General features: G+C 25.1%; 1 protein-coding gene across 1 annotated transcript; it reads left to right on the top strand.

Annotated features, from left to right (window-relative positions):
* The first annotated feature begins 313 nt into the window (after nucleotides 1-313).
* Nucleotides 314-25,768, top strand: LOC129972158 (Golgi integral membrane protein 4-like). The gene is made up of 12 exons (XM_056086177.1): nucleotides 314-423; nucleotides 4,172-4,258; nucleotides 8,586-8,768; nucleotides 10,070-10,144; nucleotides 10,326-10,375; nucleotides 10,654-10,804; nucleotides 11,521-11,603; nucleotides 15,232-15,450; nucleotides 16,514-16,927; nucleotides 19,416-19,719; nucleotides 20,741-20,841; nucleotides 23,149-25,768. Exons 2-12 carry the CDS (start codon nucleotides 4,228-4,230, stop codon nucleotides 23,200-23,202), a joined length of 1,665 nt encoding a protein of 554 aa, XP_055942152.1. The 5' UTR covers nucleotides 314-423; nucleotides 4,172-4,227; the 3' UTR covers nucleotides 23,203-25,768.
* Nucleotides 25,769-26,993: the final 1,225 nt, after the last annotated feature.

The raw sequence follows: 26,993 nt of genomic DNA, 5'->3' as shown, positions 1-26,993 counted from the left end.
TTCATATAAAGTAATATTAAATAAGCTAATAAAATAATATTAAATCATCTAATAAAATAATATTAAATCATCTAATAAAATAGTTTATCTACACAATAAAGAAAAATTATTAATCTCAGTAATACTAATTTTACATATATTGTTATATAAATTTTGGAAAGAATATAATATCGTTTTTAAAGAGAAAGTAACAATCACATACACTTAAAACTATTCAAGTTATTCATTTCAAAGTTTGAGTCATTAATTCAATAAGTAAAATTATATACATATAAGTCAAATATATATGTCTTTTTTTCTTTTGAAGTTATCTTTAAACCGCCACAATGTTTATTTTTTCAGCTTGATCTGTGTTTACTATACGTGGTTACTGAAAAATGACTTCCTAAATTATTTATTTATATCATGATAGTTTCTAATTTAGTAAGTAAATTTACTACCTATGTTTTAAATTTTTTTGGGTTGTCAGTAATGCGCGGCAAGTTTTACTATTTAAATGTTTTATTTTCTTGGATATTTATTTTTAATTGTACGTTCAAGATTTATAAAATTTTGTTGTATATGATTACCGGCTAGTCGATGCTTGATAAATCATATATTATCTGATCAGATGAGAGTAAAATTTGCAATGGCTTAAAAGTTTGAAAAAAGCATTTTTTTTATTTTTAATGATTTTTGTACATTTATTTAATTATTATTTGAATTCAAAGCTGTGTATTCATTGATTTTTTTTAAACAAAAAGTTACACAATTAAAAATTGTGTCTTGATTAAAAAAAAAAAAATTCTTTATCATTATTATTCTTTACTAATTATAATTCCTTGTCTATAATTTTTTATTTCCTCCAGTCATTTGTCATTTTTTAAAGGTGATTTTTAAAAGTTTTCTTTTTCTGCTCGTGACTACTTGAATTTTTAAATTGTTGCTTGTAAAGCTTGTATTTATGAAAATAGATAAAATGAATTTTTGCTTAAATAGTCTGTTATTAAGATATTGAGTTGATGATTTCCTAATAGTCATTTGTTTTTCTTATTGATTACAAAGTAAAAGTAATCTAGTATTTTAATCTATTCAAATAGAATTATTATATAGTATTATATAACAGAAGCTAGTTTCATTTTATTTTTTGTCTATTTATTAAATAATAGTATGCATTGTCTAGAATCAGCTTAGATTTTTTTTTGTAACAATATCAAAGAAGTAAATATTTTGTTATTTTTAAACTTTTCAAACATTTATTTTGTCATGTTTTTCTTTTTCTCATCTATATAAAAGAAGGACACAGCTTTTTAAAAAAAATATTCCTTTTTTTCTCTGCATGATTTAATGATTTAAGAAAAATTATTTAAAATAATTAATATACAAATAACTGATGTACTAGGAACACTTACCTATTTATTCACTTAATTATGCAATTAAAAGTAATGTTTTCCTCCACTAAAAAGTTGAATTTTGTGATGTTCTTATTTAATTTTATAAACAGTAATTTGTTGCCTTATATTCTTTAATATTATTTTAGCTGTATAAACTTGTTTTATTTCTTGATCTTATAATGAATATAAATTACATTTTAAATCTAATTTCCTGCATATTATTTCATTCTTAAAATTTTGGTTCTCATAATTTTTATTATTTATTGGTGCATAATTCTTTCAGTGTTAAAACAAGCTATTGTTTGTATTTTATAGTTATATTTTGCTTATGTTTTTACAGCTATTTTATATTGTATGGCATATCTATCACACAATAAAAAACTAGATGATGGTATTGACTTAGAGTTGATTAATATAAATAACAAATTAAAAATATACAGAAGGATATAAAAATAGTTAAAGCAATATCTCTCCTTTTAAAGTATTTTTATACTGAATTTTGTAAATGTATATACCTTATAGTTTCTGAGGAGCAGTATCCATTAATTTACAGATATTTCATAGCAAGATGGTGTATGTAAATTTGAGATAAGGCAGCGGAATGGCAAACTTCAATCTCAAACGAAAATTTTTTGACTTGTACATACATTTAAATTTGTTACTACAAAATTTTATTTAAAGTATTCCATTTGAATAATAAAAATATCCAGAGCAAAGGTACTTACTTTTTCTGTACCACCACCTTTTACAGGAAAAAAATATTCTGTGCACCACTCTTCCATATTGTTTACTTATATGCAATATTAAAATATTGTTAGATTTTATTTGGACTTTTCTGTTCTGTCTGATTATTAAGAATCACAAGGTATAAATAAAAGCAACTATCAAATGCAGTGAAAAATTGTTTAATAAAAATTTAAATATAGAAACAAAATCAATCAGAAGTTATTAAGGCTCATGGTATTTTACCAGTTTGTTAATATCATGTCCCGATTTTGTTTACATCATTTGTCATTATTGATTGCAATACCGGGATACCGAATACTGGAATTTTGAGCCATTTGTACAATTTTGTAATATCGGTATTCTCAAGTTTAAATACCGTTTTTTCGGTATTTACTAGAAATTTTTTAAATTGTCTCCACTATATGTGCAGGGATCAACATAGCAAAATAGTATACGTTTTTGTTTTTATGTCTCCCAAAAGGGCAAAATTGATTAGACTGTGAATACAAAGTTGCATCCTGCAATCAAGATAAGTGATAAAATACTATTTGATAATGGATTGTAAATCTCGCCGCAGTTTTGTGCATGTGTTAAAATGGGTTTAATTCGACAAAATAGGAGTGAGAGGAAAGATGAAAAGAGGGGATGTTTAGATTTAATGATGAAAACTCATGATTTTATGAGACATAAATCTTACAAATAATTAGTAATACAGAAGGAAAATGGTGCTAATGCACAGTAAAATATTTCAGAGAAATTTTTATTTAGTATACGGGATATAAAACTTAAATTATGAAAAATGATTGAAAAATTTCTGTTTTTAAAATTTGGTAATTACTTTTTTACAAAATAATAATTAATATTAATTTTTTTATATTAAAATGTTTTTTTATATGTTATTAAATTTTTTCAGGAATATTTTAATTACTCATTTTCTGCTTCTTGGTCATAATATTTAATGATATTATGTAAAATTTTCTTCATACCATTCATGAAAGTTTTTTTATCACTTTTGGCTACACATATTAATATGAAATTTTGAATACAACACTCACATAAAAGTTGAAAAAATTAATATATCGCACATTGCTAACGGTACCACCAACTAGCATAGATGCCGAAAGAGCGTTTTCGGCAGCTGCTAATTTTTACATAAAATTACTTTTCAGGCTTAATGACAGTACAATTGATGCATTGTGTTTTTTTAAGATCACATTTCAAAAATTTGTAACACTACCACAAACTGAATAGTTATATTTGCACTCTTTTGTGATTTAAATAAATAAGATGTTCCTTTACTTTTTGGTGACTCATTATATACTTATTTATAAGTTACAAATTATTTTTTGTGATATTTACACTTTCTAATAAAACTGACAAATAAAACAAAGAAACACCTATGTTTTCTTTCTTTTTCTAAAATTTCTACTACTGGTATTAAAACCGATATCCCGGTATTAAGATCTAAAAAATACCGAATACCGGTGTTGAACTTTTAGTCTGGTATTGCAATCCCTATTTGTTATTTATGGCAGATGTGTAGTCTGTTCCTTTATTTAGACAGTAAACACGTTTTAACCTAATCCCTTATTCAACCAGAAAAGCATTTGAAAAAATCTCTTCACTTATTTATACAATTCAAAGTAGAAAATGTATTTTTGAAGTTAGTATTCATTCTTGAATTTTACTTTTAGTTCATTGATTAATGAACTTTACAAGTTTTTCATCTAAATTTGATAATTTTGAATTTTCTATATTTGTAAATGGATCCGAAACTCATTTAACTACTGCTGATTTGTAAATCTAATTCAAGTATGTTATTGTATTAAGGTATACCATGGTTAGCTTTTTTTACTATCCCTTTACTGTCTTAATGTCCCTCATTTACCTCTGGATACTACTGCCCTCATAAAAGGCTCTAATGCCCTCTGAGGACATTGTTGCCGCATTTGGGAATCTGTGCTATAGTGTTATGAATGTTATTTTATTTTCAAATATCAGCTTCTTTAAAAATGAAAATTAAAAAAAAATGTATAAAATTATTAGTAATGAGATTTCTGTATTTCTTTTAGGCTGCATAATGTATTAAAGTATACTTTTTCCTTGAAAGTTTAATTTTTCCTAATCTATGGGAGAACAAAGTTTTTTGGCTTCATCTAGTAAGTATATATTGACACATCATATTTCTAAATAACTTCTGCTGTGTGTGTATAAATGTTGTTGCTTGAATTCAATATTGATTTAAAATCTTAAAAACTCTAAATTTTATTTGAGATAAAAAAAGAAAAGCAAATTTTTACAAAATTGTAAAGAGTGCTATAACTTGTTCTGTAATAATTTATTCGTACGTTTGTATTGTAATCTTATGCATTATATTGGAATCCATATTGATTACATCCAATGGCATATCTACATAAAGGGAACTCAGGCCAAATGCCAAAACTGCACCCATCTCTTCCCCTCCCACTCTCAATATACATATTTGAAACACAACCTTTATTTTTTCTGACACTTTATACTAAATAGTGTAAAGATTGAAAATACGATTAAATCTAAATAAAATTTATGAAATATTTTGTAATTTATGTGATTTAAACATTACTATTACAGTGAACATTATATATTGACAACCTTTGAATATAAAATGTTTCATACGAATATTTCAAAAAATGTTTGGAAAAAAATCATTATAAAATTAGTTTTTAAGTTTCATGCTAAACTTACAATGTTCCCTCTTCTAATTTTAAGTATTTAAATTAGGCCCTAATGAAAAAAAACAAAACAAACCCAAATAGTTCTTATTGTGTAACCTTCAATATGTTAGAGGAATGCAAATCAAAAATGATTTCTATTATATCATGCTTAGAAAATATAAATTAGGTATAAATTTCTTAATTCATCAAAAAGGAATATATATAATAAAGAAAAATTTACATATATTATTTGAGTGCCCTTAGTCATTAGATGATAATTCTGAATATTGAAATAAATCCTTTGTTAACACATTGCATTATTCAAAAACTTTAGTTAAATAAGTGATCTTTCACAGCCATATACTTAATGTTGCTATTATCAGAAATATCAACAGAGTTGTCTCATTTATTTTAAAAGTAAAGAAATAAATTTAAGAATGCATGTGTTTAGAAAAAATATCAGATTGATATTTGGTTATTATATTTAGACCATCTTAAATCATAGTACATAATTTTGTTACTTCTAATTTCCATGATAGATCCTTATGTTTTTAATGAAAATTATTTATTATTTTTTTTTCCCCATTCAAAAGAGTTAGTTCAAATTCCAAAAGATAAATTGTTCAAAATACCATTGATCTTTTTATCTCATAAATAGATGTTTTAATGAATAAAAATAAATATATTTTTAGGGTTTATTTGCATGTAGTCTGCTTTTTCAAGGCTTATTTATATCTACTTTGCACTAAATATACTTTCTAATATTCGTGCTCTAATATTCAGGTACATAGTTTCTGATAATCTGTTTTACTACCTAAACATTTGTAAAATGACTTATTTTTCAAGCACATTTCTTTTTGAATGAATTTGAAATTTCTATAATCTCTCGCTATTATATTGCCAAGTGTTTGTTAATGTATTTACAAGAATCGAAAAGAAAGGCTATTTCTTTTCACATAAATATGAATGATTTAAAATCTCTATTCCTTAATTTTCATGCAAAAAATTTTGAGTTTTGTTATCACTTATTCCATTTAATGCGTGAAATAACTATAAGAATCTTATCTGCCCTTATTTCTAATTAGAGAATTAGCCTTTAAAAATTGTTAATTTTCTCTTGTTTTGCTGAAATTGTTTCAATTTTTAAAAATCTTAAGAATAAGAGTTGATTAGAAAAGTTTCTTTGATTGATTCCTTTGTGCGTTCTGGCAACTGTGTTTGATGCACATGCCATGCCCTGTCTTAGTTATACCACTGATTAAATCCAATGCATTATGTCCTATGGATGATTTGAAACTTGATGACCAAATGCCTTGATGCATTTTAGTAATTATGCAGATTAGTTAGGTGAAAAATATATGAAATTAGTAAATGGAAAGGTATTTTAGCTTATTAAATATTAAAACCTTGTACAAAGAAAACATATATATCTTGTGTGTGTGTATATATATATATATATGTAACATTATTTTGGTTGAAGCAGAATGCAGGTTTGAAGACATAGATGAGATGTATTTTTAATTTCGTTTTATTCTTTCCGGGAGACAGGCATGATTTATTTACAGGAAGGCACAGTGTGACACAAAAACAGAAGTAAGAAAGAAGGGATGGAACAAATGATCAGTAGTCTTATATAACATGGGATTTCTGGCCACATGTCAATTGAAAACGTGTAGACCTTGAGAAGGGCAATGGAAGTATCACTTTCACTCGATACATAGTACTGATGGCGCATTATTCTTACAAAGGAATTAATTAGACCGAAAGTGGAATTGGATAAGGAAATAAGAGAATATTTTATTATGGGCTAAATTAAGATAAAGATGTGGAAATTAATTTGGTTAAATTAAGAGTTTAAAATATCATTACATATATATATGTATGTATGTACAGGGTGTGGCAGAAAAACCCAGACTAACAATTTTTAATATAACTTTATTAAAAAGAAATAAATTTACAAAATATAAGAAATAATATTAATAGTTGACTTTTACTAATAAATAAATTCAGTTGGTTTCAAAATGGTCACTTTTTGCAGTTACCTAGAGGTGTAAACACTTATTTAAATTTTCAGCAATGGGCCGCAAGTCTTCTACTTTTAATCTACCCCATTCCCGCTGAAGCTATTGCTTTAGAAAGTCCAAACTTTTGTGTGGTTTAGTAATTAGTGTGGAATCCAAAATGGACCATATATTATAATCCATGGGATTGAGATTCGGTGAGTTTCCAGACGAGATGATTCCTGTCTGGAAAATGTGCCTTTTACCACTCTTGTGACTTTTTGTCCATGTGAGCTGGTACGGAGTCTTATTGAAATGTCCACTTTACTTTGCCAAAGTGCGTTTTGGACTACGGAAATACAACGGCTTCTAGAATGTCTCACTGGTGTACTTTTTGATTTATTTTAATGCCCTCATCCACAAAAAGCAGAGATGTTTTGGCGCTTGTGCAAATTCCGCCCTAGACCAAGACCGACTTAGGATGTTGGGGATGTTCAACAATTGCTGAAGTGCCTGGAGTGTCTACATTACCAGATCCTATTGTTCTGGGAGTTATGAGCTTGCTGGACAGTAAAGAGCTTCTCATTAGTGAAAAGGAATCTCTCCCAGTGCCAGCATGCAGCCCGTCTCACAATTTTTCGGCATCTTTGGAGCCGCATGAGTTTGTTTTCTTCAGTGAGAAGCTTAACTTTTTGGAATTTGAAAGGCTTTAGTCCAAGCTTTGTTTTTGCTATATAGGTATATTTAAGTACTTTTTTAGGTATTTTTATATTTAGGTACTTTTTTTCTTTGGAAATGAAATAAAGAAAAAAAAGTACCTAAATATAAAATAATATGATTAAAGAGGAAAGAAAACACAAGCATTGCAAATGCCTAAAATACAAAAATTCAATGAATTTAGCAGATATAAATCATAAATCAATTAAAAAAAAGTAGAAATAAAATATAAATTAAGATGGTTAATGCATATATATATATATATATATATATATATATATATATATATTACATTAAAATGGGTAGTGTTGCTTAAAGATGGAAATTTAAAGGTGGTGATGATATACATATGCAATAAATCCAAATTATTATTGTTTTTAATTTTTTTTTCTCTTTACACAATTAAAATTCAAAAAATTCGGTTACTTGAGTTGCATGAGCTTTTTATGCAACTCAAGCATATGATATTTTTTCCATTGCACTCTTTTTTAGGATTTAATTTTTGTAACTCTAATTATATAACATTTAAACTGCCATATCATTAGAAAATCATATACCTAATTCATATCCTCTATGTTGTACATTGTTCCTTTATAATAATCTTCTTTGAAAGTATTTTACGTCATCAATTTTTATCATAGATGTATCATTTCAATGCATTGATTGATTTGTGCAGGAAAACAATAAGTGTTGCCAGTCAAAAATTTCAATTTTTTTAAAAAAACTTTAACTATAACTATGAGAACTCTGTTGTTTTAATTCATCACAATCTTGAATACATACCTTCAGATAACAATATTTAAAATTTCCTTTTAATTAATTGAAATATCAGGAAAAATATATATATATATATATTTTATTGCCACCTTGTAGATACAGGCCATAAACTAACTATAGAAGCTGGTAAAAATTGCTATGATATTTACTATTTTGAGTTTCAGAAATGTTTGCCTTCTAAATGTTTATCTTAGTGATAGATTTTAGTGTTTAGTTGGTTTTTTTGATGAATGAAAATGTTAAGTATATAATTGAGGCAACTTTATTGAATGTCTTTGATTTTTGTTTCTCTTTTGTAGATCCTGTGTATATTGTGATAATGAGAAATTCACGAGGAAAACTATTTGTGTATGTTGCTGTCTTAGGTGTTCTATGCTTTATTGTATTTCTTTTAAGTAACACCCGCAACAGTTTAAAAGAATTGGAAGGTGTCAGTGAAAAGTGTCAACAGCAGCGTGACTCACTTTCTGCCCAACTTCAAGGTGAGCCAAAATTACATTCTTATAATTATGCATTTAATTATAAGAATTAAAGTTTTATGTTTAATTATGAGAATTATTAATTTTTATGTTGAAAAGAAGTCTTGTAACAAACATTCACTGTGGTAACAAACATTTATGAAATTTTGCATGAATATTAAAGCAAATCAAAATAATCTTCTTTAAATACTCTATACAAATGCCTCTCAAAAGTGTAAGCATAATGTTGTTAATTATTAAATGAAGAACTGTTAATGCACATCTAAATTTCATAATTTAAATTAATATGAATATGGAATCTTGTGAATTTATGAAGTTGTTGCTCTTGTCTAATATCAACTAAATGAATAGTATATATTGCTAAGTGTTGTATAGAGCTTTATGGTACAGCAAATATTCATTTTTGAATACTGTCATTTTCTAAATTGTGGCTTGTCTTGAGCTACAAAGATTATGCTCCAGTTTTTTTTTTTTTTTTTTTTTTTTTAACTCAAAAGACAAGTTAGAAGCAGAATCAATGAGTGTGAGGAAATTCAACTATTCTTTTTCATACTAATCATGCAGTAAGAAAATTTCATCCAAGTAGATTGTAGTTCAAATAAATTAAATAATTTCTGATAGTAATTAATATATTTAATTTAAATTAAGAAACTTTCATGTATCACATTTTAATGTAATAATTATTTTTAAAATATGCATATATTTTTTGGAAATCCTCTATTAAATAGATTTTAATATTTATCCTGTAGTATAGAGTTAAGAAATATATATGTATCCAACAAATTAAAATTTTCAAATTGAGTAATTAATTTACAAAAAATTAATTTAAATGTTTTTAAATAAGGAAGTCTTTTGAAATTGGAGGATCTCCAATTCAGAAAAATATTGAAAAAGATTCAGAAAAATATTGTTTTAAGTAAAGAATTTTCATGTAAAAGTTAAAATTTTCCCGTTTTGTAATATATATATATATATATATATAAAAAAAAATTGTAATTTGAAAATATTTTCTAACAAACCACATACCTGCAAATGTTTGATTAAATTTTAACTATCAGCTATGGAAAATTTTGAATTATTTTATCTTGATATTGTTATTATTATTTATTTTTTATTATTGCATGTGTCTACTAAATTAAAAGCTTAATTTTAAGAGATTTATAATTATTGTTTTAAAGAATTAAAATTATTTAGCTTGATTATTTTTTAATTGTCCTGAAATTAAATAGATAAATAATATTAAAAAATTGCATTTTATTTTTCACTGATCATTAATTGCTTTATTTTGGTTTTTATATTACTAGTTGTCTATGAGCACAAAAATAGACTAGAAAAATCACTGCAACAAGAAAAAACAGATCACAAGCACACTAAAGAAGGTAGATTATACATCCTATTCTTTTTTTATGTGCTTATTTGAACATTTTTTAATTTTATTTCTTTAATTTTACACTCCAAATATTATGTTTTGAATTGTTTTATTTTTATTACTATAGTTTGCACTGAATATTTTACTAACTAATTTATGATTTCTTTTACAAATGTTCATATTTATTTTAGCTAATGAAAAACAAGTGTCTGAAATTGAAAGCAAATTCCAGAAAGAAAAAGTCAGTATTTCTGATTTTGTATTTAGATTTTTCTGCCTTTAATTTATTTTGATAGTTCACATATGTATTAAAAATTTAAAACTTTAAAAAGTGATGTTTATCTTAATTTTCTTAATTGATTAAACTTGTAAAAATAAATTTCTTTTAACCAGATTTATAGCTTTATTAGTTCCACATAAATTTAAATTTTTTAAATTGTTCTTTAGATACAATTATAGGCATAAAATATTTATTAGAAGTATTGTTTAAATGTGATGTTTATGAATTATTTTTTATAGGATGAAAAACAGAAGGTTGAATCACAGTTGGCTCAGTTAAAATCAAGTTATAATGACTTAGAGGAAGAAAAGACACAATCTGAAAATGCTTTACAAGCACAATTAAAAACAGTTCAATCCCAGAAAGATGCAGAAATTGAAAAATTACAAAGTATTGTATATATTTTTATTCCTTTTATTATTAAGCTTATTTATTAAAATACATATACATAATAATAATACATAATAAAATACATAAAAAATAAAATACATATAATATACATAATAAAATACATATAATATACATAATAAAATACATATACATAAAATACATTCATAACAAAGCAATTATTTTTTGGTTAAATAAAAAGTATTGTACTTATGCATTTTTTTTTTTTTAAATTGTATTTTGGTGAACTTGTATATTAACTTGAAAATGTTTGCACCCTCACTCAGTTGAATGTGTTATGTATATCAAAACATATAAAACCATATTTATTTATTACCATGTTTATTTATCGCTACTGAATTTAACAGTTTCTTGTTATAAAATTATGCAAATTTTTAATATTTTTAACATAGTACTAGAATAAATCTTTCAAGGGAAAAAAAAAAAAAAAGATGGTATAATTCATGGAAAATTGCAATACCTTTTATTTGAAATTTTTTTTCATTTTTTTGACAACTTGTTTATTAAGAAAATAAACTTAAAAAATTAAATTATAAAGTATTTTCATGGAATTAATGAATTTTAAAATTCCATTCCAATAATATATGTTTTTACTTAATTGTTTCAGTATATGTGTACAATCAATATTATTTGTATCTTGATTTTTTATGTTTATTTATAATGCTTGAATGTTCTTAATTATTTAATTTTATTTTCAGCACATATAAGTGAATTACTTTCTGAGAAAGATAAACTGGAAGTTTCAAATAATGCTTTCGCCTGGAAGCTTGAACAACATTCTGTAAGTTTATTGATTTGTGATTCAATCTATTTGTCCAAATAGTCATTTCTGATATATTTGCATTAGTGATTATCAAGCATACTTAGTACTAATTTTAGAAATATTTTATGAAATAATCAATCTCTCTCTTATTGTGTTTATGAATCTTGCTAAATTTTGTTAGACTTTTAAATCTACCAAGTTTTGTGCCTGCCAATTCAAGAAATTTATTGCTTGTATGCATATTAAGATTTAGTTGATTTTCGTTGTTTTATAACATGATGATGATGTCAAATTCTGAGGGGAATTTATAGCTAAATGGCTTCTGTGCCACTGTTATTGTGACCCAATAGCTAAATTCTAAAATATTAGGGATATACATGTATTTTCAATTAGAAAAGTGCTTTATATGTTGGAAAAAATTATATATATATATATTTTGAATTATTATATATATACTTCTCAGAATGTTAAAAAATATTTAAACTTGTCGAAAGTTATACACAGTTACAGTTATAGTATACAGTTATATATATATATATATATATATATATATATATATATATATATATATATATATATATATATTATGGATATTATGCTGTTCCAAGTCCTATCAATCATATTTTATAGAATATTCTTAGCCCATTAACATTTTTAAAAAATTGTTATTCAACATCTAAAACTGATTGAATTATAAAACATTAAGGGAAAAAAAAAAATCTATTTTAGATGAATTTTGCTGCTAAATCTGCGACCTTGTGAGATATCTTAAATGATCATTTGCAAATTCAAAATTCTACACTCATGTATTACTCTTTCAAATTGCTGCTTGAAAAAATTTGTAAACGAGCTTCCATGTATTTTAAATAGTTATAATTCAGTCAAAGTAACACAAATGAGATATTGAGCCATGAAGCAATCAATTTTTCTTATCAGGAGTTTTAGAGTAAAAATTTTTTACTAAATAGGATTGATAGGATCAAGGAACTATATTGAAAGTTAAAATTTGTAAGTTTTTCAAAAATGTATACATTTTCCTAACTGGAACTGTTTGCCAATCTCTGTTGGTTTAGAAATTAGCTTTTGGACCTCAATAAAAGTGGACACCCTGTGTACTAATTTTACACATATAAATGTTACTTAATAATTTAAAATTTTGAGAAACTGTAATTTTTACTTACAAATAATTAGCTATCATGTAGTATGTACAGTGCTTATTAATGAATGTTTCGAATGACCGAAGAAAATTAAGATAAAAGATTTTAATGGAATACATGCATTGAAACCAAATATATATAATTTATTGATTTTTTATTTGATATAGATTCAAGTTTTAATTTTAAACTCATGATTAGTGGTTTAATTGTAAATTAAGCATTGGAACACTTCAATTTAGATAGTATTGTTGGGGAAGATGATAGGTAAGATAGAATGAGTAATAGAAAAGGTAAACAGTGAATCATTCACTATAATATATATATATATATATATATAATATATAATATTGCATTTAAGATAGTAATTATTTTATATTTATTGAAACCAAATAATGAAATGACAATATTGAAGGAATGTATATTTCTAACATATAATTTGATACTTTATTCTTAATAAACTTTAATTTAGTATGCATTAAGTTCAAAAGATTAAAAAAAAAGCTATTTTAATTTCAAGATTTATTAAAATTATGTAATTTCAGTATATAAGCTTGATATAGATTTTTCAAAATTAAAAAATAAAATATATTTAATGTTTACAATTTCCTTCTAATGCTTGCCATACAATTCACATTTATGAGGACAAAAAGTATAAGCAATATTTTTACACTCTAATGCTTAAGAAGTTTTTGAAAAAGCAGCTAAATTTTGAACTTTAACTAAATTAAGGAACTTTAACTTTGTAAACTCATAATTTTCCAAAATAAATGCAGTCCTTATTTGCAGCTTATTTGTTTAGAAATATATATAGAAAAAAAGCTATTGTTTATTTCATTATCTTGAGATGACCTTTTTTTGATGATTCCATTTCTCTAAGGGTTGAGACGTGATAAAATATGCATCTTTCCGGAATACGTACTTCCGGGCATATCTCTTTTATCTTTAAATGTAAACATCTCCTCCTTTTATCTTTCTTCTCACACCTGTTTTGTTGAATTAAAGCCATTTGAAGTCATGTACAAAAGCGCAGAGGGTTTTAGAATCTGATGACAAACAATATTTCATTTTGATTGTCATAAAAAAAAGACCCTTTCAAGCATTTTGTTTTTAATTGAAATAAAATTTTCTATATCCTAAAGCTATTCTTATATTTTTATTATATGCTTGAGTTCAAAACTTGTATTTTACTATTGTTGCTAGATAATTGTGTTCCATCTAAATCCATCTAGTTCATTTTTTTCCCCTATCTTTGTTTATTGCAAATCATTTTGGACATGCTTTAGAGATTTGAAAATACTTCATTGTTTTTTTCTGTTTTTATTCAGTCTTTATTAAAATCATCTTGCTGCACCAAGCATTTTTGTGATTAATAGATTATTCAAATCCACATTTATATGGCAAAATATGAATTTCTTTTGATTTATATAAAAGTATTTCTTTCAGGTTAGTGTAATGTTATAGTAGATATGCATTGTATGTAGTCAGACCTGAATTTATGCATTTAATTTATTCCTATTAATATCAATATACCAATACTGTTTCTTCTACAAGAATTAATATAAAAGGGATAAATCTGTTTCTGAACCCCTAATGACTATTTTAAATTTATGAGTGTCTATTTTATACAATTGAATAACCTTGAAATCAGTGATAAAGTATTAAATTTACTGCGCAATCAATATATATCATAAAAATAAATTAAATTTAGATATAAGTTCAGTTTAATTTTATCATACCTTTATTAAAGAGCCTGGCATTGTAGTTAAAAATTAGTGAGGAAGTGAAATGCCATTGTGTGAAAAAGTGTATTCTTTATTTTTCTTCCTATGTTAAAGACTCCAATTAACTCTGCTTCAGAACTATAGAGCCTGACCCAATAAAAGTTGTTCAGTGCAGTTTATTTCTATTTTTAAAATGGTATTATAATGTAGGATAATATGTATTCATATTTCTGCAAGTTATGTTACTTCTTTTAATTCTCTCATATGTATGTGCATTTAAACTCTGTGATTTTCAAGTATCTGGAATTCTTTCTATATATGTCTATCTTTAATATTGTATATATTAGAAAGAGCATATAAAAATCATTTTTGATCTACCATTTAAATATGTATCTGTTGTTTCTTGTAGTAGTAAGGCATTTTCCTACTTGTTTGTCCTTATGGTGTTGATTTTTTATGGTTTGCATATTCATAATTTTTGATACAATGCATCATTTAGAATTATTGATTTTACACAGTTCAGTATCTGAAATTTTCTAAACTGAAAAAAATGTTATTTAACTGAATAGTTCATTTTCTGACACATTTGTAGATCGAGATTGAGCTGTACTTTGAATTTTGGTAGAATGTAGTTATTTAATGTATTAGAAGAAAAATATTGTATTTTTAGGTATATATTTGATGACAATTCTGCTTTTAATTATTGTTATTTTTTATTTTTCTGAAAATAGTTTAATTACATTTTGAAACATATTTTATATTTTCTAGAGTGAGCTTAAATTGTGCCATCTTCAGTTTGATCAAGCTAAATCAGAACTTCAGACTTGTCAAGAGCAACAAAAACTGCACAATCTGAATGTAGTTGATAATTTTTCTCCTAAACCTGTTTTTTTAGAAAAAGAAACCAAGAATATTTTACCAATCAATTCTCCAATACCACATAATGATAATCTGAAGCAAACTCAAGGGCACCCACAAATATATCATGTATGTATATAACTTATTAACTATTTTGAATTAAATATTGAAACAACATGAAACATAAGAATTGTTATGAATCATAATTAATTTTTATATATTTTTGACCCCCCTACCTCTATTTGTGTTTGCAAAATTTATCTTATAGTTAATTATCTTGCCACTTTTTTTTTGTTAAGAAAATAAATGCATACACTGAAGTTGAAATGCGTTTGTCATATTGTGAATGAAAAATATTTATCTGACTTCTACATTATAGCATACTGCATTTGAAGTCTGTTCTGACAAATTTTATCAAATAGTAAATGGTAATTTTGTTTAAGAATTCGTAAGCAGTGTTCTGTTTTACTTATTAATTTGAGATAGGAAGAAACAGGATATTATAAGAATGAAAAAATTTACTAGTTGTAAAAAAAATTCATTTTAAATGAAGATATGTATTTTTAAAATTCTATACATGATTTAAAAATTTATTTATTCACAAATATTGTTTATTGTGAATTTACTCAGTAAACAATAATAGGCTGATATTCTTAACACAATAGAATTCCATCTATCCAGAATATTTGGGTAAAGAATAAACAGCTGATGAAAAAAAAAAAAATTATTAAAATTAAAGTTTATCTAAGAAAAAAAATTTTTTTTTTTAGATAAACAGTACAAAATTGTCTGTTGCATATTAATCTAATGATTAAAAAATAATATTGTTTACATTTTGTTTTATTTAATTATATTAATTATTTAATTTATTAATATTACTTACATGCGAGACTAAGATATCTTTGTTTGAGGATATCAATTAGTTCGCTTTTTTTTTTACTCAAAAGATTTTTCTTGCTGAAATTTTTTTTGTATCTAGGAAATGATGCATATAAATATGGTTTGAATAATTGATGCTCTAATGTAAATTTATTGTCGATAAATCATATATATTTAAAAGATAATTAAAAAGAATTTTGAATGAGTTTTTAATCTTAACTTGAATGTTATTTAATGTTAGCTTGAATGCTTGGATGTAATTTTATTTTACATTTTTATTATATAAATAAGTAATTTTATAATTTTAATGTAGTTAGCCAAGGGGGCAGAGGGTGGAGGTGCCAATAAGACTGCTTCACCACTACCTGATAAACCTGTAATATTAGCGAAACCTCACATTATGCCTGCTAATAATATGGGTGATGGTGTTCTCCCCAAACCATTGGATCTGAAACCAGAAACTTTTCATAAGGATCTTGATGCTGCCATTGAAGTCAGTGATCTCAAAAAAAGTGTCAAACCTTTGATGCCGGATGAGCCCCTGCTAAACAACATTGAAGACAGAGATGTTGATTTTCGAGCTAATCTTATAAATGGGGAGAAGAAACCTATTCCAGCTTTGGCTGTAAAAGACCAAGACAACCATCCTCAAGTGGTGCCTCCAAACTTAGAAAATATTGATGATAAAGATGATCATGCTGGTGAAAGAGGAGAAGATGGCAATCAGGTTTGACTTTTATTGTAAAGATTCAAACTGCTTGTTGAAATTTATTAAATTGTGATCAAGTTTTTATTCCAGATTTTAATGCCAAATTCTTCCAGAAATGAATAAATGGTATATTTGTCAAATGGAATAAATTATTCAAACTTAAAATTTGCATTGAAAAGGGGGATAAAAAACTTCTCAGCTTTAAAAATGTTAATATTTTAAAAATTTGATTACTAATTATATTAATCAAAATTTTTATCTTCATATTCTATTTAAAGCATCATTAACATTAAGCATTGTTCACTGCTGTCATGATTTTGATTTAAAAAAATCTCATTTAAGTAAATTAATTCAAAGGACAGATTGAGATTGGGGTTAAGGAATTGGGAACATTATATTGAACTATTTATTTTTGTTTTCTGTGCCATAATTGAATTTTTTTTTTCTTCGTGAAATTAATATTTTGTTCTCACATTATAAGTTCTTTTTTATCATAACAGGAGTAAAAATTTTTAATGAAACTGAGTCAGAAGAAAGCTTGCATAAATGATTCTGTAATTAAGAAATACGTTGTTTATTGTTTCAAAATAGCATGTGCATCAATTGAATTTTTTAATAAGCCCAAAGAGTAGATTTTATTTTAATTCCTAATTTGTGTTTATTTACTTCTTGATGAAAGATCAAGAAGTAAATAATCAAGAAGTAATAATGATCTTCAGATCATTATTTATTAACTTTTGTTGCAAGAGTATATATACCTAATGATCAAATTATTTTAAAATGTATATATATATTTGTATTATTTACTTAAATAACATGATTAGATTAATGCTATTGTGATAAATAAAGCAAACCATTTCAGATACTATTTCTTTTACTGCAAAATGTGTATATGAATAGCACTAAATTTACTATATTTTTCAGAGAAATTTGTTATATATGTTACTGGTAATATATAAAACATTAGCATATTACAGAATACTTAAACATTTTATGAAATGCCTGGTATTTTTATTCAAAGTATGAAATATGAGAATTATTATATACTTTTCTGGGGCATTGTATATAATACCTGGGTATTCTAAGCAAAGTATGGAAAAGTCATGATAAAGTTGTTATTTAAAAGTTGCTAGTTCCTCAAAAGTATAAATGTTATTTAAAAAAATATAAGGAAAGAGTGCCATCAAGAAACTTTTATTCAAATTATTTCAAAAAAAAAAAAAAATTAACGTTGTACAAAACTTAATTTATGCTTTACTTATTAAAGAAAACAAAATGAAATATGAACCTACTTGTTGCACCAAAAAAGAATTTTTGTGAATTGCATTTAATTTTATTTCTTATAAAAAAGTTATACAAGGTCATTAAATGAATTTTTCTAAAAATACATATTTTAAAGAGGAAAATATAAAAAATATAATTCTTCCATAAAAAATTAAAATCGACTTTCTTGTTGAAACATAGTAGGCATAACTGCCATTTTGAATTGCACTTAATCATTTTTTTTGCACAAATGTACTTTGTATTTTGACACATTATTATATATATATATATATTTAATAAGTCCTTGGCTATTTCCATATGACTGAGTAATTTTCTGTCTGGAGAAGAATTTTGTAGTCAGGAGTATCTTTGATTCCTATCAAGTTCTTAGAGTATAAAGTGAATTGTCATCATGTATATATTTGTTTTAAAATATTCTGAAGAATTCTACTTTGATTTGAATAGATCACAAAGATAAATGCACCTTTCAATGTCATGGTGCATAATTTTTTCTATTTGACTGAAAGTCTTTTTAATATTTTATCACATACTTTGTCTAAAAGTCAAATGAACTATTTTATGAAGTTCATAGTTTCTGTTATGTAATATTGTAGAGTTTTGACACTTTCTTTAAATGAGTAAATGAATTTATTTACCACAAATATTACATCATATGCAACTAACAATAATCTGTGGCTGCTTCTTGTCATCATCATTTATTAATTTCTACTAAGTTATTTCTGTTAAAAACAAGTTGTTTTTTGCAGCATTAACTCTAAGTTTAGACAGTTCATCTTTGAATTTTCCTTGCATGCTTATTGATTCTGACTTCTCTAATATTATATTTTGCTTTTCATTTTCATACAACACATTATAAAACTAATTTTTTTGTTCAGCAAATTTAAGTAAAATCACATATTTTGATATTCCCGAACAAAACTTAAAATGTAAATGGCAAATTTTGAGCTTGTGTGAGTATTAAAAGTCGCATGTCTTGCAACATGATAGCACTCTTTGATATGTAATCAAAACTTTGAAATGTAAGAATATACCATTCATACAATCCTAAGAAAATATACTAATAAATTAAAATAATCTGTTTTTGAGTTGAATATGAAAAATGGAAGAACTGATTTGGTTTCTTGGAGGTTAAACTCATCTTTTGAAGTTAATGCTTATGGCCCTTACTATCATTTTCAAGCACTTTCGTTTCCCTCTCTTTATATTATGTTTATATTTGCAGTATAATCCTGATGCAAAGCCTCAAGTTGAGGAGCCAGTTGTGGGACGGCAGAATATTCATCGAAAAGAACCCGTCCCTGCACAAGAAAACAATGACATTGGAGTGCAGATGCAACAAATGAATGACATGATGAACAAATCTCCTGGAGATGTGAACAATTTGGCTGAACAAAATGTCTTGGGAATGCCTCCTCGTCTTGACCCTGCAAGACAAAGGCATCCTGACTATAAAAATGGAGGTCATATCTTACACAGAGGCGGTGCAGAAGCTCCTCGAGTGATAGATGATAAAAATTATGAAGAAGGTGTGAAGTTTTCTTTCACCCCCTTTTATTGCATATGAAATTCAAAAAAGAATTTAGGTCCACATGATGGGAATTGTCATATGTTGCTCCTTAACAAATGTCAGAAATGTTTTCATTTTGTAGTAGAACTATCTGTGATTTCACCAACGAAGTAAAATTTTCCAGTTTTTTATATAACTTCAACAGTCCAACTAGATACCACAAAAATCAGAAATACCTCTTTATAATCTCTGGTTCTTCTTCATATTACAAGGCTGGTAATTTGTAGCGGATACTGAGATCCAAGTTACCATTAGGTCTTTTTTCCTTTATAGTGTTTGTGTTTTTTATGAAATGGAGCCAAAAAGATGCTTCTCAGAATGAATTCTTTTTTGTTTATGCTAACCAGCATTTTAAGAAGGAACAGAATTATAAGCTTCTAAAATAAATCTGTTTGGTTAAATTTCTATTCTTTTCCCAATCTTTTCTTCTTTACTTCATTCTTTAACATAATAATTTGCAGACTTTTATTTTGTTTGCTAATGAAATGAATACATACCTGCATCATTTTTTGATATGACTGATAATGTTACTCAGAAATTTGAGTATCACTGACATTTTGTTTTGGGACAATCTATGTACTTTATAAATGTAACTTTAAGTATATTTGTCCTTTTCTCTTTCATCAAACTGAAAATTAATATTTAAACTGATGGCACTCAGTATTATAATAAGGATAACAAAAACGTCATTAAATAAGGAATTAAAAATAAATTAATTTTCTTATAATTTTTCATATTTGAGTATTCTCTAAAACTGGACTTTTATTGTATTTCTGTCAGTCTTCTATTCTTGAGTTAATAAGTGTTTATGTTCTATTTCCTAATGTCAAATGCAAGTTTATGAGATAACAATAAATCTATCTTTGATCAATGAATTTCTAACAGAAAGTAATTTTGATATAACATGTTGTGCCTTAAAAACATATATATGAATTATTTTTTTCCCTGTAGAATTGTAGAATTTTTTTCCTTCTTTGTAGATGATGACGATAGAGAAAATGATGATGAACCACCAAATGGTCTTGCACATGCTATGAAAGGAGTCAATAATATTTTACAAGATAATGATTTTGATGACCAAGTAAAAAGAAATTTAGATTATTTGAAAATTATGATTTAGATATTGTTTTCTTTTCTTTCCTTTTTAAATAATAGTAACATCTGTAAATATTATTATTATAAGATGTTATTATATAAATGTTTTTGTTATTTATCTCTTAATTAAAGCAGACAGGTTTCTGATAAGAAACTATTAGGTAATCCCAGTGTTTTGTAAACTTTTGTTCAGAATAAACTGCATTAAGAACATTGATTTAGCAGATGAGCAAAATGCTATTTTCACCATATAAATTGCACACTTTATTCTAAATATATGCAGGTGTAGTGCTGTGAATTTCAAAAAGCAAATTGGAATGAAGTGACTATAATTTTTATGAAGAAGCATGTAGTGACTTGATAAATTTTGTCAAAATAAAGATTATAAAAAAATGAAGTATAAGAATAAACCAGATTGAATTTAATAGACATTTTTGTTGATAACCAAGTCAGAAATCTTTGTAATTTGCATTCTTAATTTTGGTGTACTTGTTTTTTATGCCTGAAGCTAAAAAAGTTCTTTTTCTAATTTAACATTTTAAAAAAATTTTATTAATTTTTTTTTCATATGAAGTGTTTACTGTTTTGCTTGCAGTATTCCCAAAAGGGTCATGGTCTGGAACCATTTGAAATATATTATAAAAATATTATTCATTTGCTTATTTCATTGATTTAAAAAAAATATTTAGATATTAAAAGGAAAAATGTAACCAAAAATAACTTTTTGGAATGAGTACAGCTTATTTCACTAATGTTTCCACTTTTTTTTTATCGTGTATAACTATGTATAGTAGTTGGCGAATTGCTGTTATTGAATAGTTGCAGCTGTGATCAGATTAATTAATGAACATTTCCATGAAAAATTTTGTATTCTTATTACAAATATCTCATTGAGAAAAACAACCCAAGAGATCACTCTGTTTGTGAAATTTCTAGAACTATATTTTGCTGTCACTTGCAGGTATCCTATTAGAATGATGAATATCTGAAAGTAGATACCAAAGCAAAATAAATTCACCTGGATAAAAAAAAAAAATATTTTGAGCAATAAACAAAATAATAAGAAATTTTATAAAATCCTGGAATGATATTTCCCAGATTTTCTACATGCACCACATAATCAATATTCTTTTTTTTAAATATTTGTTATTGTTTTTCTGCACTTTTTACTGAAAACATAATATTATATGTTTGAAAGTGAAGTGTTTAAAACTGATCACATAAAAGTCTATTCACGAAAGTCACAAAATTATGTTTGTAATTGTTTTTACACATATCTATTTTTTTGTAGTTTATATTTTTAATATCTTCTAATGTGGTAAAAATTATGTGATTAGTTATTTATTTTTAGCTTTACAAAATAAGTTAATCATATTTGCATTAAAAACTTATGATAAATCAATGATTAATAAATTAACAGTGTGGGTATTGAATGTTGTATTTGAATAGATTATATTTATTTATTGATCACTGGCTGTATATATTAGATGTCTATTCTAATTATGACCCAATATTTAATTTCTAAATCGTTAGAGATGGGCATACACTCCTAGTTGGGAAAATGCTTTAAATGATGTGAAGAATTATATTTATATTTTTTTGTAATTTTTTAAAGAAGTATATTTATTGACTCGAAGTCTAAACTATTATTCAATAATTATATTTAGCAAAATATTCTTGACACTTTCATATTTTAAAATTACTATTTTTTTGTGATTAAATCTGATAGGATTATGAAGTTTTCAATTTTATTATTTTAGGTCAGTCAACAATTGCCTTGGAGAAAGGCTGTACTTTGATTAGCTGATCCTCCACAACGTGATCATCTTTTTATTGATACTAGATATTGACATTCTAATGCTTTATAATTTGATTGCAGGAAGGATAATGATTTTTTAATTTAAAATATTAGCATATTATGAATGTTTATTAAATATGACTAACAGAACCAGGGGATCAAATAAAAATATAGGCATAGTAATATTTTTCATAATGCTGAATGAAACAACCTTCCAATTGACTGTAGTTTCTGTTGACTGAAAACATGACATATAATTCTCATTTAAGTCATTTTTTTTCCTTCCCTATGAAAGTATAGGCCCATGTTCTAAAAATAAGCTATTGAATCACAATTCGAGTGGACAGCTTGTATAACACTGTACCTAGATAATTCTGCTGTCACTTGCTTTTATTATTTAAAATATAAATTTAGCTGCACTTCTTGAAAGTTAATTTTTTTTTGTGATAAAATATTATGTTTTGTTAATACTAATTCTTTTTCATATTTTTACAGGATAATGTTGATAATGCCAAGGAAGAAGAAGGTGTAGTTGTTGCACCTAAATAAATTTATCTCCAACTTCATTCTGAACTTTCTACTGTAATTGGAGGTGATAACACTTTTATAAACCATGTGGTTGATGTACTGCACTGGCTTTGTGCACAGATGTATGAGTGCCTAGAAACAATACATGTTACTGTTTATGCGAAATTGAATCAATATCCAAAAGATCTTTAAATATTGAGATCAATATAGAAGTGTTGTTTGGTGGTAATGTTATTTTTACAGTTCGCCTCCCACCTTTTCATGTCTTTCTATTCAGTCTTCACTCTTGTAAATGCAGCAGGATTTCTTTGAATTTTTCTACTGATGTGAGATTCTGTTCTTGTTTATATTTTTCTGCATTTAAACTGACTTTTGTGACCTTGATTTTATTTATATGGACTTCAACAATAAAATTAGCTGTCAGTTTTTGGTGAAAACATCTAAAAATCTAAAATATTCCTTTATTAGTGCAATATATTATTTTAGCTGTATTATTCTATACAAAAGCTTATTTAATATTTATTTATTTTTAATAAAAAGAACATCATACAAGATACATCTTTATGTTCTGAACATTTAATTAAAAAACAAAAATATGGAAATTAAATTAACTCATGTTGATGAATATTTTATTTCCAATGATTGAATGTTCATAAATGAAACTTGCAAATAGTTACAATGCAATAGAACATTAATACTATGAAAATGTTATTTATTAATTTATAGTTTAAGAAAAAGATGCTTTTTATATGTTAGATCAGAAAAATTTATATATGAATGCCTTATATTCAATAATAATAAAGAGAAATGATTAAAAGGTAATGAATTTGTGTAATTGAAACACAATTACACACTTCTGGAGCAATTTTTTGAGTGGGGTACAAGGGTATTTTTAAGCCATATCTATTGGTACTTTACAGATGATATAAAGTATTCTGATAATGTTTGAATGTATTTAAATTTATAAACTTTTAAGTGATGAAAAGAAATCAATCAAATATACTGTTATACAATGTAAAAGTATTAATATTTAATATCATCTATTTTAATTTGAATTGTAATGTACATATTAAAGATTGCTGCAAAATGCACTGGTTATCAAATCCATAATTCAAAAAGTTAATTTCAGATGATTTTGAAATTTTTAAAAATTTGAACTTAATTTAAAATGTTTTTATTTCTATAAATTTTGTAGGTATTCATTGATTATTTTAATGTATTTCTGAAATGGTGTATGTAAAAAAAATTATAGAATATTCATTTCATGAATATATGTTGAAGATTTAGCTATGTGTGCTATATATTTTCAAAGGCAGAGGAAATACTTTAGGTATTGATGTGAAATGGAATGAACAAAATTTTTTAGATAACTAATTATTTATTTACTTAAAATAATATTCTTTTCAATTCTACTTTTTTATTTATCAAATATATTTGAATATTGTTAATTTTTTTTTATTATAGAGATTTATTTTATTGTTTTGAATCTTATGTTAATTTAGAGAAAATTAACTGTAATTTAAACTTTTAACTATATATTTTTCGAACATAAATTTATTTGAATATTGAAAAATATGCATGACATGTACTTATATTTTGCTTTGCATTTTAAACTTCTATGTGGAAATTAATTTTGATTGATTAACTTTACTGCTGGAATGGAAAAATATTTGAGGTAAAAAACTTTATGAATAAAGGTTTTAGATGAATTTTTGAAAAAAGCAGATTGTATGTCTTTTAAAAATATATTATATCAAGAGAAAAAGTATTTTATAAGTTAATAAATCATAATCATGTGAGTCAAATTAAAATCTACCATGCACAAGTTATTCTGGCATCGAAGAACTTAGTATAATTTTGGCATAAATTCGATTTGGAACAAAAAGATATTTCAGAACTGAAATGGTATTTTTTTTTTCTATTTTGTGTGAAATCTACAAATATAATTTTATAATTATATTTGAAATAAGTTATTATTAATCAAATTAATTCTTTGAACTTTCCATATAGAACTTTATGATTGAAATCATAGTAATTGAATTGAATCCATTAAAAAAAATGTTATTTGTCATATTTTCTGAAAAAAAAAGGCATTAAAAATCTTATATATTGAAAATTTATTATTGAAATGCATTCCATGTTTTAATGAGATGTTTCCCTTTTCCCTATATTTCACAGATGAAAGAATATTTATTGGGGACTTATAGAATCTTTTGTTAGATTAAATCTTATTACTTCACATCTTTATTATTTCTTTTTAAATCATTCATATCAGTGTTTATTACGTGCTTAACTGTATCTCAGGATGGATTATCCTAAAAACTTCCTAAAGCCGTATTGATAATGCCATATTTCAAATGATCTTTTTTTGTTAATTTTTTGTGTGATATGTCTAAACGAATTTTTGTTCTATTGTGACATTTAAATGGGAAAGCTTTTTTTTTCCTCCTTGCATTAGAATGTAAATGGTTATTAAAAGTTATAATGATAATTTTTTGTGGAAGCACTTCTATTTTTCATTTGTTATAAATTTGTACATTTGAGTGACTGGGGTATCAAAAGTTGTATAATAAAATTACTATTAATATTTGTTTGTTTTAATTTTTTTATTGGAAAGTTATAATACATTATATCAGAAGAAATTATGGCTTTTCTTTTTAAAATTCCATAAAAAATGCTTCTTGTGTAGTTAAAATCTGTAATAGTTTCAAATCATTCAAAATATTAATGCAGCATATAGAATATTACTCCACATTTATGTTTCTTACTTTAAAATTTTCTTATTGTTTACAATATTTTTTGTTGGCCTTCTCATATCAGAAGTAATTAATGTGAGTACTCTCTCATGATTTTTATATATTTTTTTCTGGTTTATATTGCTAATCCTCATTTTCCTTAAAAAGTGTTTAAGAAATGTAATGCTGTATACATATTTTCAAGCAATTTCACCAACTAAGCTAAAAATGGGCTGTAAAAGTTATCAATTTATTTTTATTACATCTTTTCACCAAATTGTTAGATTAAACTTTTTTTTTTATTTATTGGGCCCTGGAAATCTTTGTTAACAACTAAATGTTCAATAGAATTAACTAAATATTTTAATATTGACAATGCTTTTTATATTCTTCAATTATTAGATTAAAACCTGAAGTGCAAATGTTTATAGCTATTAAGGTGAAAAAACAGGATGAGAATGATTCAAAATATTTTATTTGTATTATTTCAAAATGGTATATTTGTCCTAAAGCAAAATTTACAAAGAATAATGAGCCTGCAGGTTAAAAATGTTTTCAGTTTTGAGAAATCTGGAATTGTTGCTGTACCTGCTTGTGTAGAATTCTTATCTTTCATTTTATTTATATTCAAAATGTTTCTATGTGTTGAAGGAAGATATTTTTAGTTCCATGTAAGTTTTTTTTAAATGTGTAGGAATTTTTTTGTGAGTATTTATTGATTAGTAAGAGCCCAAAGGACCTTTTAACATCCTGAATAATTTTAGAATATATTGGTAGTGATGATTTTTGGTTTTCAGAAATCTGCTTATATGATTTGGAACCAACTAGAGCTTGCATATCAACATATCAATACATGCATTAATCTTTCAGAGAAAGTGAATAGGAATATCGATTGGACTACAACTTGTTGTCATCTCCTGTCCACCAGATCTCGCCTGTTTTGAGATTTTGTCGAGATCATCTGAACTGTAATGTGGGGAAAAAAAAAAAAAAAAAAGTGCAATAAAGTACAATAGGCTATTTAAAACTTCTTTTATTGTAAGATGCTGTTAATAATTTTCAAAAGAATAAAAATTG

This window comes from Argiope bruennichi, chromosome 6 (genome assembly GCF_947563725.1).
Source record: "Argiope bruennichi chromosome 6, qqArgBrue1.1, whole genome shotgun sequence".
Taxonomy (NCBI): domain Eukaryota; kingdom Metazoa; phylum Arthropoda; class Arachnida; order Araneae; family Araneidae; genus Argiope; species Argiope bruennichi.
Note: the sequence above shows the minus strand (reverse complement) of the source record. Positions and strands in the feature narration are given on the sequence as shown.

Bases quoted from the DNA above. Each gene is read 5' to 3' on its own strand.
- LOC129972158 (XM_056086177.1), top strand. From the start codon at position 4,228: ATGGGAGAACAAAGTTTTTTGGCTTCATCTA. The intron at 10,805-11,520 runs GTATTGTATATA...TTTTATTTTCAG, and splicing joins AGAAATTGAAAAATTACAAA to CACATATAAGTGAATTACTT. The intron at 16,928-19,415 runs GTTTGACTTTTA...TTATATTTGCAG, and splicing joins GAGGAGAAGATGGCAATCAG to TATAATCCTGATGCAAAGCC.